The sequence below is a fragment of the Helicoverpa armigera genome, chromosome 12 (genome assembly GCF_030705265.1).
Source record: "Helicoverpa armigera isolate CAAS_96S chromosome 12, ASM3070526v1, whole genome shotgun sequence".
Taxonomy (NCBI): domain Eukaryota; kingdom Metazoa; phylum Arthropoda; class Insecta; order Lepidoptera; family Noctuidae; genus Helicoverpa; species Helicoverpa armigera.
The window spans coordinates 7,853,599-7,872,638 of record NC_087131.1 but is presented as its reverse complement, the minus strand read 5'-3'; the positions used below and the strand labels follow the sequence as shown (position 1 = coordinate 7,872,638).

Genomic DNA, 19,040 nt, shown 5'->3' with positions numbered 1-19,040 from the left:
TGTTCGAAAGAGATACCGCGGCCCTGGTACATAAAAGGCCTATGACGGAACACGACGGTTTTTAGTCAGTAAGAGTCTGAAACTCCCTCACCGCTGCTAACCCACAGCGGGAGGGGTCATTTGATGATTTTTAACGTCGTTAAAAAAAAAAGGTACACGCAAACAAACAATTAGCTGGGCAGGCAAGTGGCTCCACCCGGCGCGGCACGGTGATATTGAGAAAAACATACATGTTAGTGTGCGTAAAGCAAAACGTGTTTTACTTCGCCTATTCATCAGTCGCCGCGCCAGTGGCTCCACCCGGCGGCGCGGCGTGGAGATATTGAGTATGTGACTCAATAGTTTTGCTTCACAATAACACGGTGTCCCCACTCAAACATTTGCAATATCTTATGCCTCTAATGATGCATAGAATATGACGCATAAATTTGGCATCAATAACTATCGTTTCTATAGCGCGTTGGTCGAGCGGACAGAAATTAAGATTCCACGCCGATGGGGCCGTAGGATCGAATCTCGCTTACGGCTCAGTGATTTTTGTATGTTTAAAAAAAATATTTTACATTAGTTTGTTGAATTCATTGCTTTAAGTAATAGTAAGACTGCGTTGTATTTTGGATGGAATATATTTACTGTCTACCCTCTAAAAATAACAAACCATATCTAAGCTAATTATTAGTTTAAGTTCACCGTCATAAATTCATAATGCTGTTGACTATCGGGCTTTCGATACGTTTTTAGACGTTATACAAACTATTGTAATAATCTGTGATTATACATACTTTGCGTTTATTGAGAGAGGAGTGCTTTTGTTTGTCAAATCAACATGAATTATTTGACTACACTTTTAAGAGCAGAAATCATTGTTTTGCATGAGCAAAACGTTTCAATTAGTGAAATTGCGAGACGTTTAAAGTTATCGGTGAGTAATTTTATTTTTATTTATTAAATGTCATATTAACATAATATATTTATATATACTTTGATTATTGTTATGTGATTATAATATGAAGTTTAATATTATTAACTTACATATTATATATATATATATATATATATGTGTATAAGTAACATAATATTTTATATATATAATATTATGTTACTTTGATTTAGATTTGTATGTAATGTAATCGATTGCTGTTATTTATATCAATATTTAATTATTGTTCACAGAGAAGTACTGTGCAATTGTGGGTTCATCGATATGCCGATACGGGAAACATTGATCCTCGCCGACCGGGACCGAAGGCTGGATTTGCATACACAGAAGCCAATGCACGGCACCGTGATATAGTTTCTGCGCATATGGCTGAGCTTTTCCTCAGCACTCGTTCCACGGCGACTAAACATGATGTGACACTACAAACTATAACGAACCACTTGCATGCAGCTGGCATGAAATGTCGTAGGCCAGCTAAGAAAATTTTACTATCCGACATTCACAAACAAAGCTGGGTACGCTTCGCAAAAGAATGTTTGGATTTTGATTGGTGCAATAATATAGTCATATTTAGTATTTAGTGATGAAAAATGTTTTAAGTCGGACAAGGATGGTCGCAAAATACTTTGGCGAAAGGATGGTGACCGCTATAACTCAAAAAATGTTCTTCAATGCAGGTCTAGTGGCGCACCAATTGCTATTAATAAAAATATCAGGGGGTAATGAAATTTGTTTTATGTGAGTGATGTTATTGTTAGTAAGATTACAATTTAAGATACTTGCATCTTAATAATTATCTAACTTACTAACATGTTTATTCATATCACTAATAAATTAATAATTACCCACTGATTATGAAAAATAACGCTAATTCTTGTCCGACTTAGAATAGTTTTGTCATACATAAAACTTTTTAATTTGTGATTATAATATAAATAAACCTAGTCAATAAATATTGTTGCTTTCTTATTACAAATTGTTTAATTTATACTTCCTTATTAAAATCTAGATTAATATTCTTATGTTATTTACAATAATAAAAAAAATTCATAATGAAAATAAAAAATGATTTTAGTTATGAATAAAGTCTATGCTGATTTGAGACTCGAACTTAAAACTTCCGAATCGCTAGACGTCGCTTCTACGCCTCGGCTACGAGCCTTCATATTCTCGTTATTAAATTTTAACTTCATATTCTCATCAGCATTATAGTGAAAAGAAATTGCAAGTGTGTGCGTGCACAACGGGTTATTGAGGTTTGTATCCAATAACCCGTTGTGTACGCACATTAATAAACAGGCGAAGTAATACACGCGTGAACTTTACGCACACTAGCATGTATGTTTCTCTTAATACCACCGCGCCGCGCCGGGTGGAGCCACTTGCCTGCCCAGCTAATAATTTGTTTAAGTGTACATAAACAATAATGGTATATAGCTGAACAATGGGCGATATTAATTTTCTCATGCCGCCGTAAGTCTTGATACTTAATGCGATAAAAAAGTCTAGAAAAAATATATTGTAAGGCTGTCTCGTGTATACTGACTAAGCCGACACAAGACCTCTAGCACAAACAATAAAGAATAATGTTCTGCACATTGGTGAGCGGTACGGTATAACAAGAACATTTTAATGAAGCTCCTACCCGAGACTGTCATGGGAGCTTCTATGTTGATAAAAAAGATCTGTTGTTGCGTAGAAAAAACAATTGCATGGAAGAAATATTGTAGGAATATGCAGATTTTAATGTGATTTAAGTCTTGTGTTATACAATACGAATTGATTCAAGCACTCAAAAGATCGGGAGGCATGGAAAGTTAATAGGGAAACCTTTACTTGGTTGTATAAGGAAGGAAAAGGTTTTACATGTAGGAATATCGCTTTTGTTTATAGGTGCGAATTCCCGGGAAAGTGTTATAATTTCGTAAAAATACCTGTTTTAATGTTACTGCTTGCTTTCGGTTTGAGGGTTGTTATTTTGAGGTTCATTTTTTAATGCATAAAAAAACTGAAAACAAATCTTGAAAGATCGCATTTTATTCTGTTGGATTTTAAAGAAATCGGAACAAAACCTCTTTGATGCAAAAATAGCAATTTTAATATTAGAAAAGGTTTTCGTTTTATGAATTTAGAGGTGTTTTATTACATTAAACTCCCTGTGGCAAGAAGATAATAAAACTTTCTTCTTCACTTTGCCACAATTTATTTAATAATATTCTTTGAAACTTTTTCTTTATTCCCCCTCTCATAAGTTGAAAGATTTCTTTTCCTCCCCAACTTTTTCTTGAAGGCTATAATATTAACTTTATGACATATGCTGTGAACACAGGTTATATCGATAAGCCATTTCGTGTTTTGACAAACATCAAAATACGGGTGTTCGGTAGTTATTGGGCTTTATTTTTCTTCTCCGTATAAAAGTCGTAAAATTTCAACGCTCATCCTTTGAGCAGGTTTTATAGGTAAACCTATAGTTTTCCTATATCACATGAATTTTAAGGTGTTTTAATAATAAATTTTATATTTTCTGAACATGAGATTTTGGGATGATACTCACATATGTTGGACGACATTGTAATGAAGACGAGCTTATGTACTTACATACTCGTACCTACTATTTTTGAAGTTCTATGTTTTAGGAACGTATACAATTATTTTTGTTCTTTCAATCATTATGATATTTACATTAATTATTTAGTTATGTACTTAAATGTTAATGGAAATAAATGTATCCGCCTCTTAGAATACACTATCTAACCATGAAAGAACAACAACTATCATTACAATGTCTTACTTAGACCGATTTGCTACTGCACTAGAGTATAAGTCGTAGTAAGGTAATAGCAAGACCATGCTTCAAACAATTTTTGCACCATTACAAACAAAAGAAAGTTCCTACACTTTGTGAATCGAATTACTATAGGTGTCAAATATTTTGGGGCATTTTTCCTCGAAAAGTCAAAGGGAATGCCGGCACAGAAATCTGCAGGAAAGTTTGCGAGCCGCCATTACGAGACCTTGTTTGATCTACAATGCTTTTTGTACATAATCTAGGTCAAACTACGGTGTCTAGTGATGGTAGAATTTTGGAGAAAATTACGATGCAACAAGATATTTTTGGTCACAGTTTTGAGAAGTTCCTAATTTGTTTTGGTTAGTTTTTTAAATAAGAAAAGTACAGTGAAATTGTTTTGTTCTGAAACTAGAACAGACAAAACTTTTCCATTTACAATGCTACGTACAAAGTATACTTAAATATAACAGTTGAAATTATTTTTTACAAGTCTCATATTTCAATTACCTAAAACGTTTGTAATGGAATAAGAACATCAAAAACATTTTTTTTCACAATTAATTACTTACACTATGCCTACAAAATAATGACTACACTCTTATTTAATAAATAATGCAAAGCAACTAACAGCCATTTTGTTCACAGCAAACGTCGGGAATTACGAGTGCGGGCGAGAACAGTCGACACATAGCCCGGAAAGTGGGCTACAGGCAGGAAGCTTCCAGGTACGCCCATAATATTATCTAGACTGAACATGTACCTATTCTACCTGCTTTGTACACCGTCTACCCTCTTAACGTTTTTCGATTTCCTTTACCAACGGCCAGTAATAATAATACCCCTGTTAACGCTCCGCTATTGGTTATTTTCTACCAGTATTGCTCTGTTTTTACTCTGAATTGGATTTTAAAAGGATTTAGCTGTTCAACTATTTTATTTTAATGTTGAAACGCTGTTTCTCTTTTTGTTTATTTTGTAAATGGTTTTTCATATTGAATGGATTATGACGTTATCCAATATGGGCTGAAAATTGTTGGGAAATATTGCTTTTTTGTATTTGGAAAATAAAACGGTCTAGTAAACAATGTAATCGCTTTAATACGTTTTGTTTGTATTTGTCCCACTATAATTAAAATTATGTAAGACTGGCTGCATAACTAAGACTTAATTTTACTGCATCCGCATTAAGAATACTTTTTACGTTTAGTACCCGACCTAGAGTAATGAATTGGGATTTTCCTTGCTTTGCGTAACAAAATCTGTTGTAATTACCTATTTACATGTTTGTTACTTGCTTAGATTTAGGTATGAATTTCAGTTCAGTTCACATAAAAATCTTAGATATATAAAGGGCAATTTAGTTGTATAGTAGTAATTTTCAAATTTAGATAGAGAACGTGAATTTTACTTTATACATAATTTAATATGTTGGCGAGTGTTGTGGTATTTAAGTCCTCACGGGTATTCCGTGTATCAAGAGGATGTATAAGTATGTCAAATACGTAATGAGTTAAGCTTATAATAACGATGGGTTCCGGGATCTCCGGTACAATGCTCCTGCCCTATAGTAAGCTTTTGGCACATCTCTAGGGGAACAAAGTTGTTTCCCCAACACGAAGGTCATTATAGCCTTTGTTTTGTGAGTATATCGTTGTTATTTAATATTTCAGAACTATTTTGATTATCCAGTTTCCTCTGAATAAAAAAAACTAAATTACTAGATGTACAATGAAGTATAATGCTTTCCCGCTTATTCACCCGCGTCCCGTTAGAACGGGAAAAATATAACCTGTGCTACTTGGGAACAGCCTAGCTTTCCAACAGTGAAATAAATTTTCAAATCGGTTCAGTAGTTTCGCAGCCTTTTAGGTACAATCAAACCAACAAAAAATGTTTAACTCTTTGTTATATTAGTATAGATGTACCGTTAAACCGAATAAATAACTTTGCTTTGTAGAGGTAAATTCTACTCGAAGTATTTATCCGTAGAAATATTGTTCTTTTATTATATTTTCTTGTTGAATGCTCCTGGTATCGACTCTATGATCTGAAATAGCCTATAAAAGCTTGCATCGGTTGCCTCAGAATATAAGAGCCTACATTGTCTAGCTCTCTTGCATTGTTCACTCTATAATAGGATGGAAAAGTTATCGTTTTACTATAACCGGCCTTTACGAAGTAACCTGAAATAAGGATGCAAAATACTTCTTGCATAATTGACCAAAAGTGTTAACGTAAAATACATCTAATAAACTCAAGTATTCGGTATTTATAACAGCATTAAATAATATAATATCAAAGTAATACCTCAACCTGTTACTCATGAAATATTCCTAAAATATTACTAGTTTCGCTACTAGGAAGCTTAACATTGCCAGCAAAATAATATAGGAGAAGCTTGCCTTAAATGCATACTTATTTTAATATTCTCTCTTGCCTTTCTTGGCTTTAAGACAAGAAACTTTAAAGTTAATGATGTGTCACACCTGAAAACAGAATAAGGTCTATGAAAATATGTATAATTTGTCGAATTCGCAGCCAAAAGTTTCAAATCATCGTTGTTTCCAAAATATTCAAAATTATCCGTAGCAAAAATAGCAGCAAATGCTTAATTTTATGATACAATTTGCATCTTATTACATTTTACCGTGCGAAAATCGTTGCCGGTTTCTATAGGCCATTTCCTTTTACAAAACTTCAGTGAGGAGGCGATATTTTTCATTGTTAAGGTATTTTTACCTCCGACTAGCAAAGTGCGACCCCGGTTTTTGCCAAAAGCACTTCTTTTATCATATTTTTTGCTGGCTCAAAAATATTTTGGCAAAACAGATTCCGTTGTGAGCTAACATATTGTATTGTCTATTATGTCGGTCTTTTACAAAGGCATGCATGTTTGGAGCACAAAAACAATGTTTATTGCTATACGGTCCAAGTATATTCTGTTCAAAATTAATATATGCGGATTGAAAATAATGTGAAATTTTGTATTAATAACGCCGTGATGCTGCTGAACCAGAAATTCAGATTCATTAAAATATTGTAGCTACCTTTACGAGACTCAAATATTGAAGATTGAATATTATAAGTATTGAGTATTTTTGCTGTTTTTCTTTAGTTTCAATCAAACACAAAAAAAAACTGATATAAAAATATATCCTGCTACCTTGGATAGCCTCATATTCATGAAAAAAGATTCATACTTTAGAAGTCATATATTATTCAAAATAATAAAGCTGAAACCCACTCCGTATATTATTTCGCTCAGTGTCAGCCATTACGTTTTATTACCTAAATAATTATGATGGTGTGATAAAGGCTTTTACGTAATAACGAAAAGAACAGAATAAATTTTAAAAGCGGATAAAAAGGGAACCTTAATGAAATGTTTTGTAACAACTCGTTTGAATCGGGTTTCTCTTTTGCTTTCAGTTTTTGATGTTCATAATCAGGAAATCGCTGTGTTTATTGTTATTGTTGAACTTGTTTTAAACAATTGCTATTTAATTTTAATGACTTAAATTGATACTGTAAATAATTACCGAAACAACGCTCATAACAAACTTATAATATTTGATTTTCTTATCACTCGGAAGTACATAGGTACCTACTTGTACGTACATACTACGTGATTCCATTTTTGAATTGAATTCTTTCTCTAGTAAATTCTTTCTTATACAGATGTACCTAAGTGTATTTAGATATATAGGTGAAACAAGATTCAATTCTTCATACATACTATACGTGGTATTCAGACATAAAAACAATATACTTCTAAACTAAATAATGCTAAGTACATAAATTAACTCGTCAACCAAAGAATTACCTAAATACAGCTACGCTTATGAAATTCAGAAATACACATTCTTGTACTGAGTAAAGAAATCTCGCAAGGTTAGAGTGGTTTCCTCGAAGGAGCATTTGTAAACTCCTAACATACCGATTCGGAAGCTGAAAATGTACCCACAATACGGCGTGATTCAATTCGCTTAGATCTTTGTACACATTTCCTTTATCCTTTTTTCGTATAACGAGACATGGAACCACTTTGTTATACAATATTTTTGTGTATATTGTGGTTTTAAATAATAATTTAGATTCGATATATTTACATCATAGGATAAGCTCGTGAGTTGCATACGCGTATAATTTAGATTAAACAAAACTGATTCTGTAACAGATAGGTAGTTTGGGAAAAAATAAGCTTATTGCCCGTACCATTTACCTTATTCTACCTACTTACATATTTTGTCACTGTCTATCTTAGTAGGACTCAGTAAGTTGTCTGCGTAACATAGGAAAGTTGTAATATGTCTTCTGCTATATTTCTGCCCTATGTCTAGGCAATATCAGTTGAAGCTTAAAAAGAACATGAAAACGTGTCCATTTTCGGGCTGCATGTCTATCCGAATATTCGGCCCCATATTAAATTTTGATGGTTAACGACCACGCATATTTGGTTTTAATCCTTTCCGATCACTGGCGGATATCACTATTTAAAAGTTATATTGAAACGAGTCAAAATTGAAAATAATTTACTTTTAATATTTCATACACTTCACCGAACCGCGAATATATGAAATACTGATTGACTGTGAGAATTGGACATCACGTGCGGAATTTGTAGTTAAAAATATAATAATAATTATTATTCTAAAGCATGTAAATGTCGGTGCTACGCCTGATCTTTCTCCGGTCGTGTCAGATTGTCGTCCCATCGGGCTATGAAAGTGAAGGAATAATTAATGCACCTGCTTATGCGCAAATCCTCTGCACTATAATATGTCCTGCACAGTTGGCTAATTTCCTTACTTGAGAACTGCCGAGGTAGCCGATAATCGGCTAGGAGGACATCATCATTATTATCTAAAGTTCCATGTAGGACATTTACCTATTGAGTGCCTGCCAATAAGCTGGATCCTGCAGTCTCGTATTGCCATTCATGCCCGCTGTCACCTCTTGCTAACTACATGAATAGGCACATTTCAATACACATAATTTGAAAAAGAAAAAAACAAAGCACTAAAATAATTCACAATATGAATCCACTTTCCTGTTCAATCGCAGATTAAGCATCAGTTTCATTGCACAATCCAATTTAACTAGCATCAATGCCACATGAATAGTTCACTACTGCAGCTGTAGTTGACACTAAAATTAGGAAATATTACGACGTTTCTCACTGAAATTTATTCGGATCCTGAAAATCTAACGTCAAATATGTCGAAATATTGAAAGCGAAACGAGTATTAAATCCTAGCACTGTGGGCCATATCGAATTATAAACTGTATTCTTGGAAAAGATTTTTAATATCGTGATCATTTCATGCGTATTTTTATGCAATATTTTATATACTGGAGCTTACAAGTAAATATGTTGAAGTCGACTTCCTGTTTGATACGCTATCCTTTTTTATCTTCAAAATATTCAAGCACCTTCAATAACCGAGTATTCGTAGGTATTTCTACTCGCCACTTTTCGCCTGCCAGACTGTAGTTCTGCTCTAGGTTGTCATAGACACATAGGTTAAGTTTCCAACTTGCCTAAAATGTATACCAGCTTTTGGGCTAACTATTTTCTTGATGTATACGAGTAATGTATAACAAAGCCTAGTTTAGTAAATGAAAGTAAACTTTAAACATTTCAAGGGGCTAACTAGATCTAACTTTAGAGGTTGATAGAACTTAGAAAGCTTTCTTCCTCTAGAGTACCTACCTACGTCATTCAAACTTGAAGGGACAAGACAATTTCACTTTAAAGGGGTCATTGACCCTTCAAACTCAGGGATTCATTCAGTGTTCAGAGCCACGTCAATCAATATTATGCTTGGTATGTTGAAAAGTGTTTGAACCTTAACAACAAATGTTTTTTTCTAATTTGTTCACAAGCATGAAATGACTTTTCTAAATAAATAGGATTTTTTGGTATCTACGCATAGTTTTAATTCAGCTAGCCTGACTAACTAACATCGTGACCCTAAGTATATACGGGCTTTGCTTAAATGTAACTTTAAAACCAACATCTTCATATCGAACAAACTATTGGCTACGTCACTACTCTGTTTAATATGTTTTAGTTAACAACTTTGAACGGTTAATATTTTGTTTGTTTACTTTACCGACCCTATTCAGTTATGAGGGCAAATGGTAAAAGTTAATAAATAAATGCCCAGTAGGTATTCTGCAGAAGCCGACCCCAACATGATTGGGAAAAGGCTTGGAGGATGAGGTATTCTGCAGTTTTTCCTTTTGTTCACTTTCATTTATCATTGTTAGGGCAAGATCCCACCGGTGTGCGATATTTTGACGCACTGTACAAACACTGTTTCTTTTGCTCCAACAAACAATAAAAAATTGCATCCTAAAATGTCCGCAAAACTACAACCTTCTTGCACAGTGGACTCGCATTGAGATGCGTACATATTTTTTGCTGTACAATTTTGGTGGAATCTCGTCATTGTCATAAGTAGTTTTGGTCTCAGTACAGTATTATTTTCTAATTTTCTAAATTATTTTTAAAATTTTCTAGTATCAACTCCTTATCAAATATTTTCTCCAACAGTAACGGATCCTTCGCGACTTTTTGAACTGTAACGACCCTTTCCCTACAAACGCCCTACTTACTTACAACAATATTTACCCTATATCTCAATACATCATTGTTCGCAGTGTCCTTCGGACGCAGACAGCGAGGCAGTGTGGGAGACAGCTGATGTGACATTAGAGCGGGGAGCCAGCGGACTAGGGTTGAGCATAGCGGGCGGGGAAACTGGAACCGATGTCAGCATAACGCGGCTGGCTGTGGGAGGCGCCGCGCAAAAAGATGGGAGATTGCAGATAGGAGATATTTTATTACAGGTAAGTTTTTAAGGATGCGAGCAGCCGAAAATCGATCTCAGTGGCGTGCACTTGGAGAGGCCCATGTCCAGCAATGGACTGCGATAGGCTGATGATGATGATGATGAAGTTTTTAAATGTACTAACAACTTGCCACTGTTCGTATCTTAGCCGTTTAATATAATCAGTGTAACCAGTGGATTCTCATTGTGTTCAGTCAATGTTGTCATGTCACTACAAAGGTACTTCGTATTATCGAATTTTCACGTTATTCATATTACGAGTTTGAGTATATTTGGAACTCAAGTGTTCAAGTTTCTTGCGTACCATTTTTAGAAAGAAATAACTTTTCTTATTTTGTATTTTAATTGTAAATATCCACAATCACGGCTGATTTCATTTCATTTGAAATTAACACCTAAATAACTTTCATAAGACTTCTTAGCTGGTATAGTTAATCATTTGAAAATAGGACGCGAAAAAAAAGGTAGATTGAAACAATCAATTTTAATTTTGTATTAAACTATCTTTTTAAACCAATGAAAAGAATCGAAGGTTTAAAAAAACTAAACAGTAAACTCTACAGGTGACCTCAAAAAAGCCTACAAAATGTCCACGTGTTTTCGTTCGTAAATGCCATCGTAAAATAATTTACCTTAATAAACCACACACCTTTTCACGGACTTTTGTAAAAGCCTTGTGGTTCTACGTTAAAAATAGAGCACGCCCTCTTACTAGGTACCTAACTACCAAATGTATGTATAACAGAGGGTACGTCGGTTTAACACATTTATTTTGATGGATCAGAGGGTTTACCACAAACTTGTAACAAAATAGATAATATTTTAGGCCTTTAGACATTATTATTCACCATAGGTACGGTAGACCGCACGTCAGTGGTAACTGTCATGCACCTTAACTCAATAGTAATAAGTACGATATTCCTATAAAACTGTTACCACTGACCTGAAGTTGACTGTACAACAATTTTAGTTCAAGCTATTTTCAGAAGTCGATATTTTTGTAGAGAACCGTTCACTATTGTGTCGGATTTCATCATCCTCCGAGCCTTTTCCCAATCATGTTGGGGTCGGCTTCCAGTCTAACCGGATTCAGCTGAGTACCAGTGCTTTACAAGAAGCGACTGCCTATCTGACCTCCTCAACCCAGTTACCCGGGCAACCCGATACCCCTTGGTTAGACTGGTGTCAGACTTACTGGCTTCTGACTACCCGTAACGACTGCCAAGGATGTTCAATGACAGCCGGGACCTACAGTTTAACGTGCCATCCGAAACACAGGCAATGGTGTCTAAGATATACTTAGAAAGTACATACAAACTTAGAAAAGTTGCATTGGTACTTGCCTGACCCTTGATTGGGATCGAACCCGCGCCCTCATACTTGAGAGGTTGGTCCTTTACCCACTAGGCCACCACGATTTCCTACGACTATTGTGTCGGATTTGCTGTTCAAATTCAAACTCAAAAACTGTGATTAGGCTGCTAAAATTAGCACTTTTCTAGCGTCAGAAACAAAATACAGCTGCCTAAAATGCTCACTGTATACCACTTCCTATGTGTTTTTTGCTGTTAATCATAAGACTAGTTTTCAATTTCTATTAGTAATAAAATTTATAAAAACGAATGAATAAAGAAACTGATGGGGCTACTACATTTGCCTTTCTTGAGATAGGAATGAGAACAATTATAAAATTTCAGGAATACTCTTAGTAGGTACAAACAAATGAAAGATCTAGGCTATAATAAGAATTGTATTCTACAACAAAGGCACGATAATTGCCGCAAAATTAATGTCCGGAATTTACTATGGCTTATAGAACTAAAGGAACAAATTGTGAGCTTTCAGAATATAAATACGGCATTATTATAATTAATTGGTTGTTACCACCTAAGTTATGTTGAAATTAGAGGGAAAACTAAAACTTTTCTTTTCTGGCTAATCCAGATGGTGAATAAATGAATAGAATCAGTTTTGATAGATAAGTATATTTTAACTTTTAATTTATATAGCTACTAGCCGTTTTCCCGCGGTTTCACCCGCGTCCCGTGGTAACTACTGCCCATACCGGGATAAAATAAAGCCTATGTTACTCGTGGATAATGTAGCTTTCGAATGGTGAAAGAATTTTTAAAAACTGTCTAGTATTTTTTGAGCCTATTCATTACAACCAAACAAACAAACAAAGTTTTCCTCTTTATAATATTAGTATAGATTTCGTATATTATCCCCGTAAATCTACGTAATAAAGGCTGTTTCTCCGGTTCACAAGTTGCTTATTCAATTAAACCAGTCTTACTCGGAGCTTGTGACAGTAAATTATGTAATTGTCGGAATCAATTTCCGGGAAATACACTCTGTGCCGGTTATTTCCGCGACAGAACAAAGGAAAAGAGCACAAAAGATTTTTACGTAAAAATGATAAAGCTACAATAAATTATGTCATTCCCTGTATCCAATTTGTAAGATATCATGTAAACATTTTCTACATATAACGAAAGGAAGTATACTTTTAATTGTGTTTCGAAGGTCACAGATATGCAGTGGCTCCTTGTAAGACACTGGTAGGTGAGACTGGAAGCCGACCCGACCTTATTTCGGAAAAGGCTCGGGGGATGATGAACTAAAGAAATTCTAATTACTTTCCTGCCATTGATCTTAAAACTGATCGTGGAATAATTTTGTTTGTTTGAATATAATTAAGTGTGACTCGAATACATAATTTACAGGTACTCAGGATGCTAACCTGTTTACTGACCTCATTTTCCTGTTTGATAGCAAACTCTGCGCTCTCATAAATAAATGATAAAACTGTCCCGTTGTTTCAAAGTGAATTATGATAGAACTAGGAGCAGTAAAGGGGCAGATTAACAGCAACAGATTAAAGCGAATAGCCGTACTTTATGTTACTGTCGCGAAGCTCAGATATGGCTATTAAGAGTCGACCTAACTTCGTAAAGGTTAATTTTCATGGCACTTCTAAAGTAAATCCGATCCTAGCTGTTGATATTGTAATTATGAAGGTGTTGCAAAATGTTAATTTAACAAAGTTTAATTCTGTCAAGTAATTTTCACCTTAAATATTACAAGAAACTTCGAAAAATACAATTTTCTAGGGATGTAAACACCAAGATTTTATTTTTTTATTATTCCGTGGTTTATTTTGATAACGGTTGAATAAACCTTTATAAATGGTAGTCAAAAATATGTAAATGAAATTCATCTGTTTTTCTTTGATAAATAGAATAACAAAAGTAATTGAATTCCTGAAACATTGATAGTTGTGTTTGTAACCAAACAATACCTAATCATTTCACTCTTTGTTCTATGAAATTGCGAATGACATAAAAAATCGAAAAAAGCAAATAAAAACTCCTATTTTTGCATTCAATAGTTTTAACATGACAATGAATTAATATTTTTTTAATTGGCTTACCATGTGTCATGTTTTTTTTTGTATGAAAAAAACAGTGTTTTCATTTTCAAGTAACTACGAAATTATGATACCAAATAATATGTAGGGTATAATGTTTAGATTTTTTATTTAACACATTGTATTTACAGATTGCTAATTTGTCCTAAGTTTTCGAACTTACTATAGTAAGTTAGCTAATAAATTTTACAAGCAGATAAGAAGCTAACCCAATACTGTGATTATAGTGTTTAAACTATGTCAGATTAAACTGTGTAATAATATTAGTAACAAGTTTACTATGTAGATTGCGGAGACGTGTGTGAATTGTCGGTTGTTTATCACTCGTAACTAGAACTATTATGATCTATGTTTATTTCAGTGTAAATTTTGGGTAGAAATGTTTGTATTGACGAAATACTCAATTGGGTTATAGATTTATTTTATTTGTTGTTTATTTTAATATTTTGTAAAGGTTTATTTGAATGCATAAATTAATAGAAATTTCATAATTATTATGAAAGCTAAAATGAAGAACGAAAAATATTGAACAAATGACAGATATTCATATTATTTTGATGTGTATCATACCAAATAATGATTCATGTATTTTGCATTTAAATTATTATTTTATCAAGCTAGATATTATTCAGACAAATGTTCGTAATTACCATGATATACAAGAATAAATCGGACTGTGCTATTTGCTCAATGTTCAAATACCATACCGCGGTATGAATTTAAATTAGGCAAATTCATTGCATTAATTTTATTATGGAAAATTCGTGGGCCATGCCAAAAGTATTTAAATTTTGTATTCCTGGTTTTGACTGTTGGACTGTTTTAAATTATAAATACAATGCACGCGTGTCATCCGAAATATAACTCAGTAGGTACCAATGTGACAGTGTTCGTAACGACATGAATCTGATGCTACATTGTACTAAGTACTTCCACCATAATTTGCTGGTGACATAAGTGTAAGGTCTTGTATGTGTGATGTACACGAGCATAAACACTATTTTCAATATCGCGTCAATCTATGAAGTTATTGCCCGGGCCAGGAGGAAGGAATCGACAGTAGGTAGCCTTGGCATTAATTTATGACTTCACGAGCACTGGCAGCTATACCTATTTAGTTACCTATATTTTGGGAAACTTAATAAACTTAACTTTTATTTTATTTTAATAATAATATTTTACCAGACCATGTGAGTAATGCCTTATATTTTTGCAGGTAAACGACGTTTCAGTAGAAGGCGCGCCGCATTCGATAGCGGTGGAAGCTCTTCAAAAGGCTGGGAGCGTCGTTAGATTAGTAAGTTCAACTTTATGCTTGTTAGAATAGTGTTCTTATTTGATTAGCTGCTTAAATTGCACTTGTTCGTCTCAGACAGGAATTGCAGCTCGGATATCTGGTATCAAAATTATTGAAAGGCCAATTTGTAGAATTCATCTTTTAATTATGACGACCTCGATGGCGCAATGGTCACCATGCCGGACTGCCGAACCTGAGGTCCCGGGTTCGATTCCCGGTTCGGTCGACATGTGTGTGATGAGCATGTTTGTTGGCCGTGGTCTGGGTGTTATAATATGTATTTATCAATATGTATACATATACATATGTAGCTATATGTAGTTTATCAGTTGTGTTAGCACCCATAACACAAGTTAATTAATAACTTACCATGGGGCTAACCGACCGTGTGTGAATGTGTCCAGACATTATTTATAATTATTTATAAAAAAAAAAAATTATGTGTGTTTGATGTCATTTGTACCTATAAAGGTAATTATTTGATGATTGACACAAATAGTAAACAAGTAGTTAACAGTAAAAAAATGTTTGCTTTCTCTCTTGGTTCTCCTAATTTTATTGCTTTCTCAATTAAAACAAACAAAAGCTCTTATACAAGAAATTCAATAGACAATCAATGGTGATTTAACAAGAGATGCAGTATAGAAACAATTGTACCACCTGATGTAACAGCTGACGAAGTAACGCCTGGCATGGAGCCAACTGAAAAATCGCTGAATCAAACATTATTGGAAACACTGAATTTATCAAAACTAATATTACAAAGTTGGCTTTACATCTGTAGAGTTGTTTTATAAACAAAATTTTGTATCGAAATAATTTTGACAACTTTGAATTCTGTATCGCGTAAATTAACGTTAGGTATTTAGATTTCCTAACATTTTAGTCAAAGAAAACAATGTTTTTACTTTTTTATTACTTGAGCCAGGAAATTCTCATTATTACATTATACATAGATCACAGGGCTGTTTTCTCTCTAAGAGTGTTTTCACACCAGTGGATTTTCATAAAGGCGGACAGAAAACAGTTGACAACCACTGGTACCTACTAAGACGACGTTTAAACGGACACATTCATTCCTTTATTTTTTTACATTAATGTCCGCAATCATCAGAAACTAGCCTAAAACATTTGCTTTTTCCCATCCAGCGAGTACGAAGAGCCCGCCGGCCGAGGGTCGTGACACTCTGGCGCGGTGTTCGAGGCCTAGGCCTCGGTATAGCTGGTGGGGCTGATGACGCAGCCGGAGGAGGAGGTATCTTTGTATCCCATATTGCTGTCGGTGGGGCGGCCCACCATGACGGCAGATTAAGATTAGGCGATAAAATTTTGGCTGTAAGGGATAAGGATGTGAGTATTTGAAGTAAAATTTTATTTGTTTTACTGTTTTGTATGAAGTTGTAATTCAAATTAAACAAAAAAATTCCATGTTTCATTATTTTTATTCCATAAACTAAGATATGAGTGACATAATTTTTACGTTTATTAATATCGAATTATATTTTTTGCTTCAAAATAAGCGTTATTAGTCTACCCAATCAATTGTTGTCAAAATCAGGTATACATTCTTGTAAAGTGTGGTTCAAAACCGATTTCATTTTTATCTAACTGCATTTTGCAGTACCTATGTGAATTCAATTCAGTTAGCAAATCGACGTCACGGTTTGCAACTCGTATTGCCATTCAAATTCCGTTCAAATGTGGAATGGCATTTTGACACATGTATGGCAATTGGTACTCATTTTATTTGCCATCAAATAGTTGAATCTATATTTAGGTCCAAGAGTCACGTTCAATTTTCAAACTATGCATTTGTTTTAAGAAAAATCTGATGTTTATACTGTCGCTGATTTTTTTTTTGTCAAATCTCATATTATATGATTAAATATTTTGTTGAACAGGGTATAGAAACATCTCTAATTGGTGCAACACACGCCCATGCAGTGACCGCGTTAAGAAGTACAGGGGATCAAGTCACACTCATTGTCCTCCCAGCCGGCTCAGTCCCGCCCGTCGCCAAGACAGCCCCATTATACTCAAGTATGTGTCCTACACGCTATTCCATTACCAAATGATCACTGAAATCAATTACGTTAGTAATAGCAAATACAATCCCGATATTGGTGGAACGGTTGCTTAAATAAAGATTAGATGCAATGCATGTTAGCAGCTTAATAGTAATCCAATGTGCAAACTCTTGGTATGATTATGGTCATTAGTATAAATCTGCATATTAACAGGAGAATTAGAATTGAGAATAATCACAATATTTAATGAAGGAAATCTATTATGAGTAGAAGATGAAATGAACGCGATTAATAATGATTTTGTTGGTACAGCTAAAACGCAAGCAACATCGTGTTCGACACTCCACGAACTATTAGAAGAGGAGCCGACTGAAATACCGAGGTAACTTTGACCCTTACTACCTTCACTATTTCAAGGTAACCTACATTCACGAGGAAGATTTATATCACGAATTTCTCAAGCCAAATGCTCGCTGATCATAAAACATCTTTTTGAGACAGATTTCGCTTTATGTAGATGATATTTTTATTCAAATTGAGTTTCGGAAAACGGCCTCAGCTTTCACATATTTTGTCTTAATTAGTGGCTTTTATTTGGTCAATTAATCTTAATCTGTAACTACGAGTTGGTGTGTTTTAATTGCTCACCGCCTCTTTAGATTGATTTTCTTTTTATCTTGTGTCTTTTGTCTTTAGTGTCTTTATTTAGCAGTAGTATATTTTGTATTTCGTAGTTATGCTTGAAATGTGATTTTGCTTTATTTTAATTGCATTGAATTTTAATGTTGTTCTATTGAAACAAAAGTTTGTATTATATATTTCCACCTACATTGTATAAGAGACACAAGTAACAACGCAAAGTCCAAAACAAAAACTTCTCAAAAGTGCTACCACAATTCTAAGATTTATTATATTAATCATTCTGCCAACTATTGTACAAAGACAGTAAGTTTCGGACATTGAAACTTTAGCTTCCTTTTGGCTGTTCCTGCAAAACCGCAAAATACGACTTAAGATCTCGTAATTCCTTAACATTTTCAGAACTTTCGTTTTGAAGTTACTAATTACAGTTTTTCAAAGACCAGACTTCTGTTCAAGCTTCGAAGTTTTACATGTTTTTAAGTATTATATTCTTTTAGGAGTAGACCCAACTTTTTTTCTGTTCCTTTTCAGTAGATGTTACTATATTTCTTAAGTATGTAGTTGTGCAATTTATAAAAGCTGACTCTTAAAAAGCAGCAGCTTTAGCATTAGTTTTCTTATCAAAAATATTCATACATGTTTTTGCTGGCGACCAGATGTGTCCGCATGGTCCGGCTCGTTCGCTCGGGTTCCCGTCTCGGCATGGACATCGTGGGAGGTTTAGGGGGGGAAGTGGAGGGGAGTACGGACGAGGATGCTTGTGGGGTGTTCGTGTCAGGGGTGTCGGTGGGGGGAGCTGCATACGGCATGCTGCACAGAGGCGACAGAATACTCAGTGTCGACGGCAGAGACCTTACGAGGGCTACGCATGAACAAGCCGCTGCTGCACTAAAGGTATCTAAATATATGCTCTTGGATACATGACATCCATTTTTATTCAATCACATTCAATTTGCATATGAATATTCATGTAATTTTCTCCCCCATATTGAGAATAAACTTGAAATTGAAATTGGTTTAATTAATGGTCCTGTTTCCATAAAAAAATTAATA

General features: G+C 34.3%; 1 protein-coding gene across 4 annotated transcripts in view; it reads left to right on the top strand.

Annotated features, from left to right (window-relative positions):
- Window positions 1-19,040, top strand: part of LOC110383987 (disks large homolog 2) — a 38,086-nt gene that overhangs the window by 12,629 nt on the left and 6,417 nt on the right. For all 4 annotated transcript variants that reach the window (XM_049838707.2, XM_049838711.2, XM_049838706.2 and 1 more), the window contains exons 3-9: window positions 4,380-4,459; window positions 10,401-10,589; window positions 15,238-15,318; window positions 16,468-16,668; window positions 17,220-17,358; window positions 17,658-17,727; window positions 18,644-18,881. In XM_049838707.2, coding sequence (XP_049694664.2) covers window positions 4,380-4,459; window positions 10,401-10,589; window positions 15,238-15,318; window positions 16,468-16,668; window positions 17,220-17,358; window positions 17,658-17,727; window positions 18,644-18,881 — 998 coding nt within the window. The remainder of the gene's footprint in view (window positions 1-4,379; window positions 4,460-10,400; window positions 10,590-15,237; window positions 15,319-16,467; window positions 16,669-17,219; window positions 17,359-17,657; window positions 17,728-18,643; window positions 18,882-19,040) is intronic.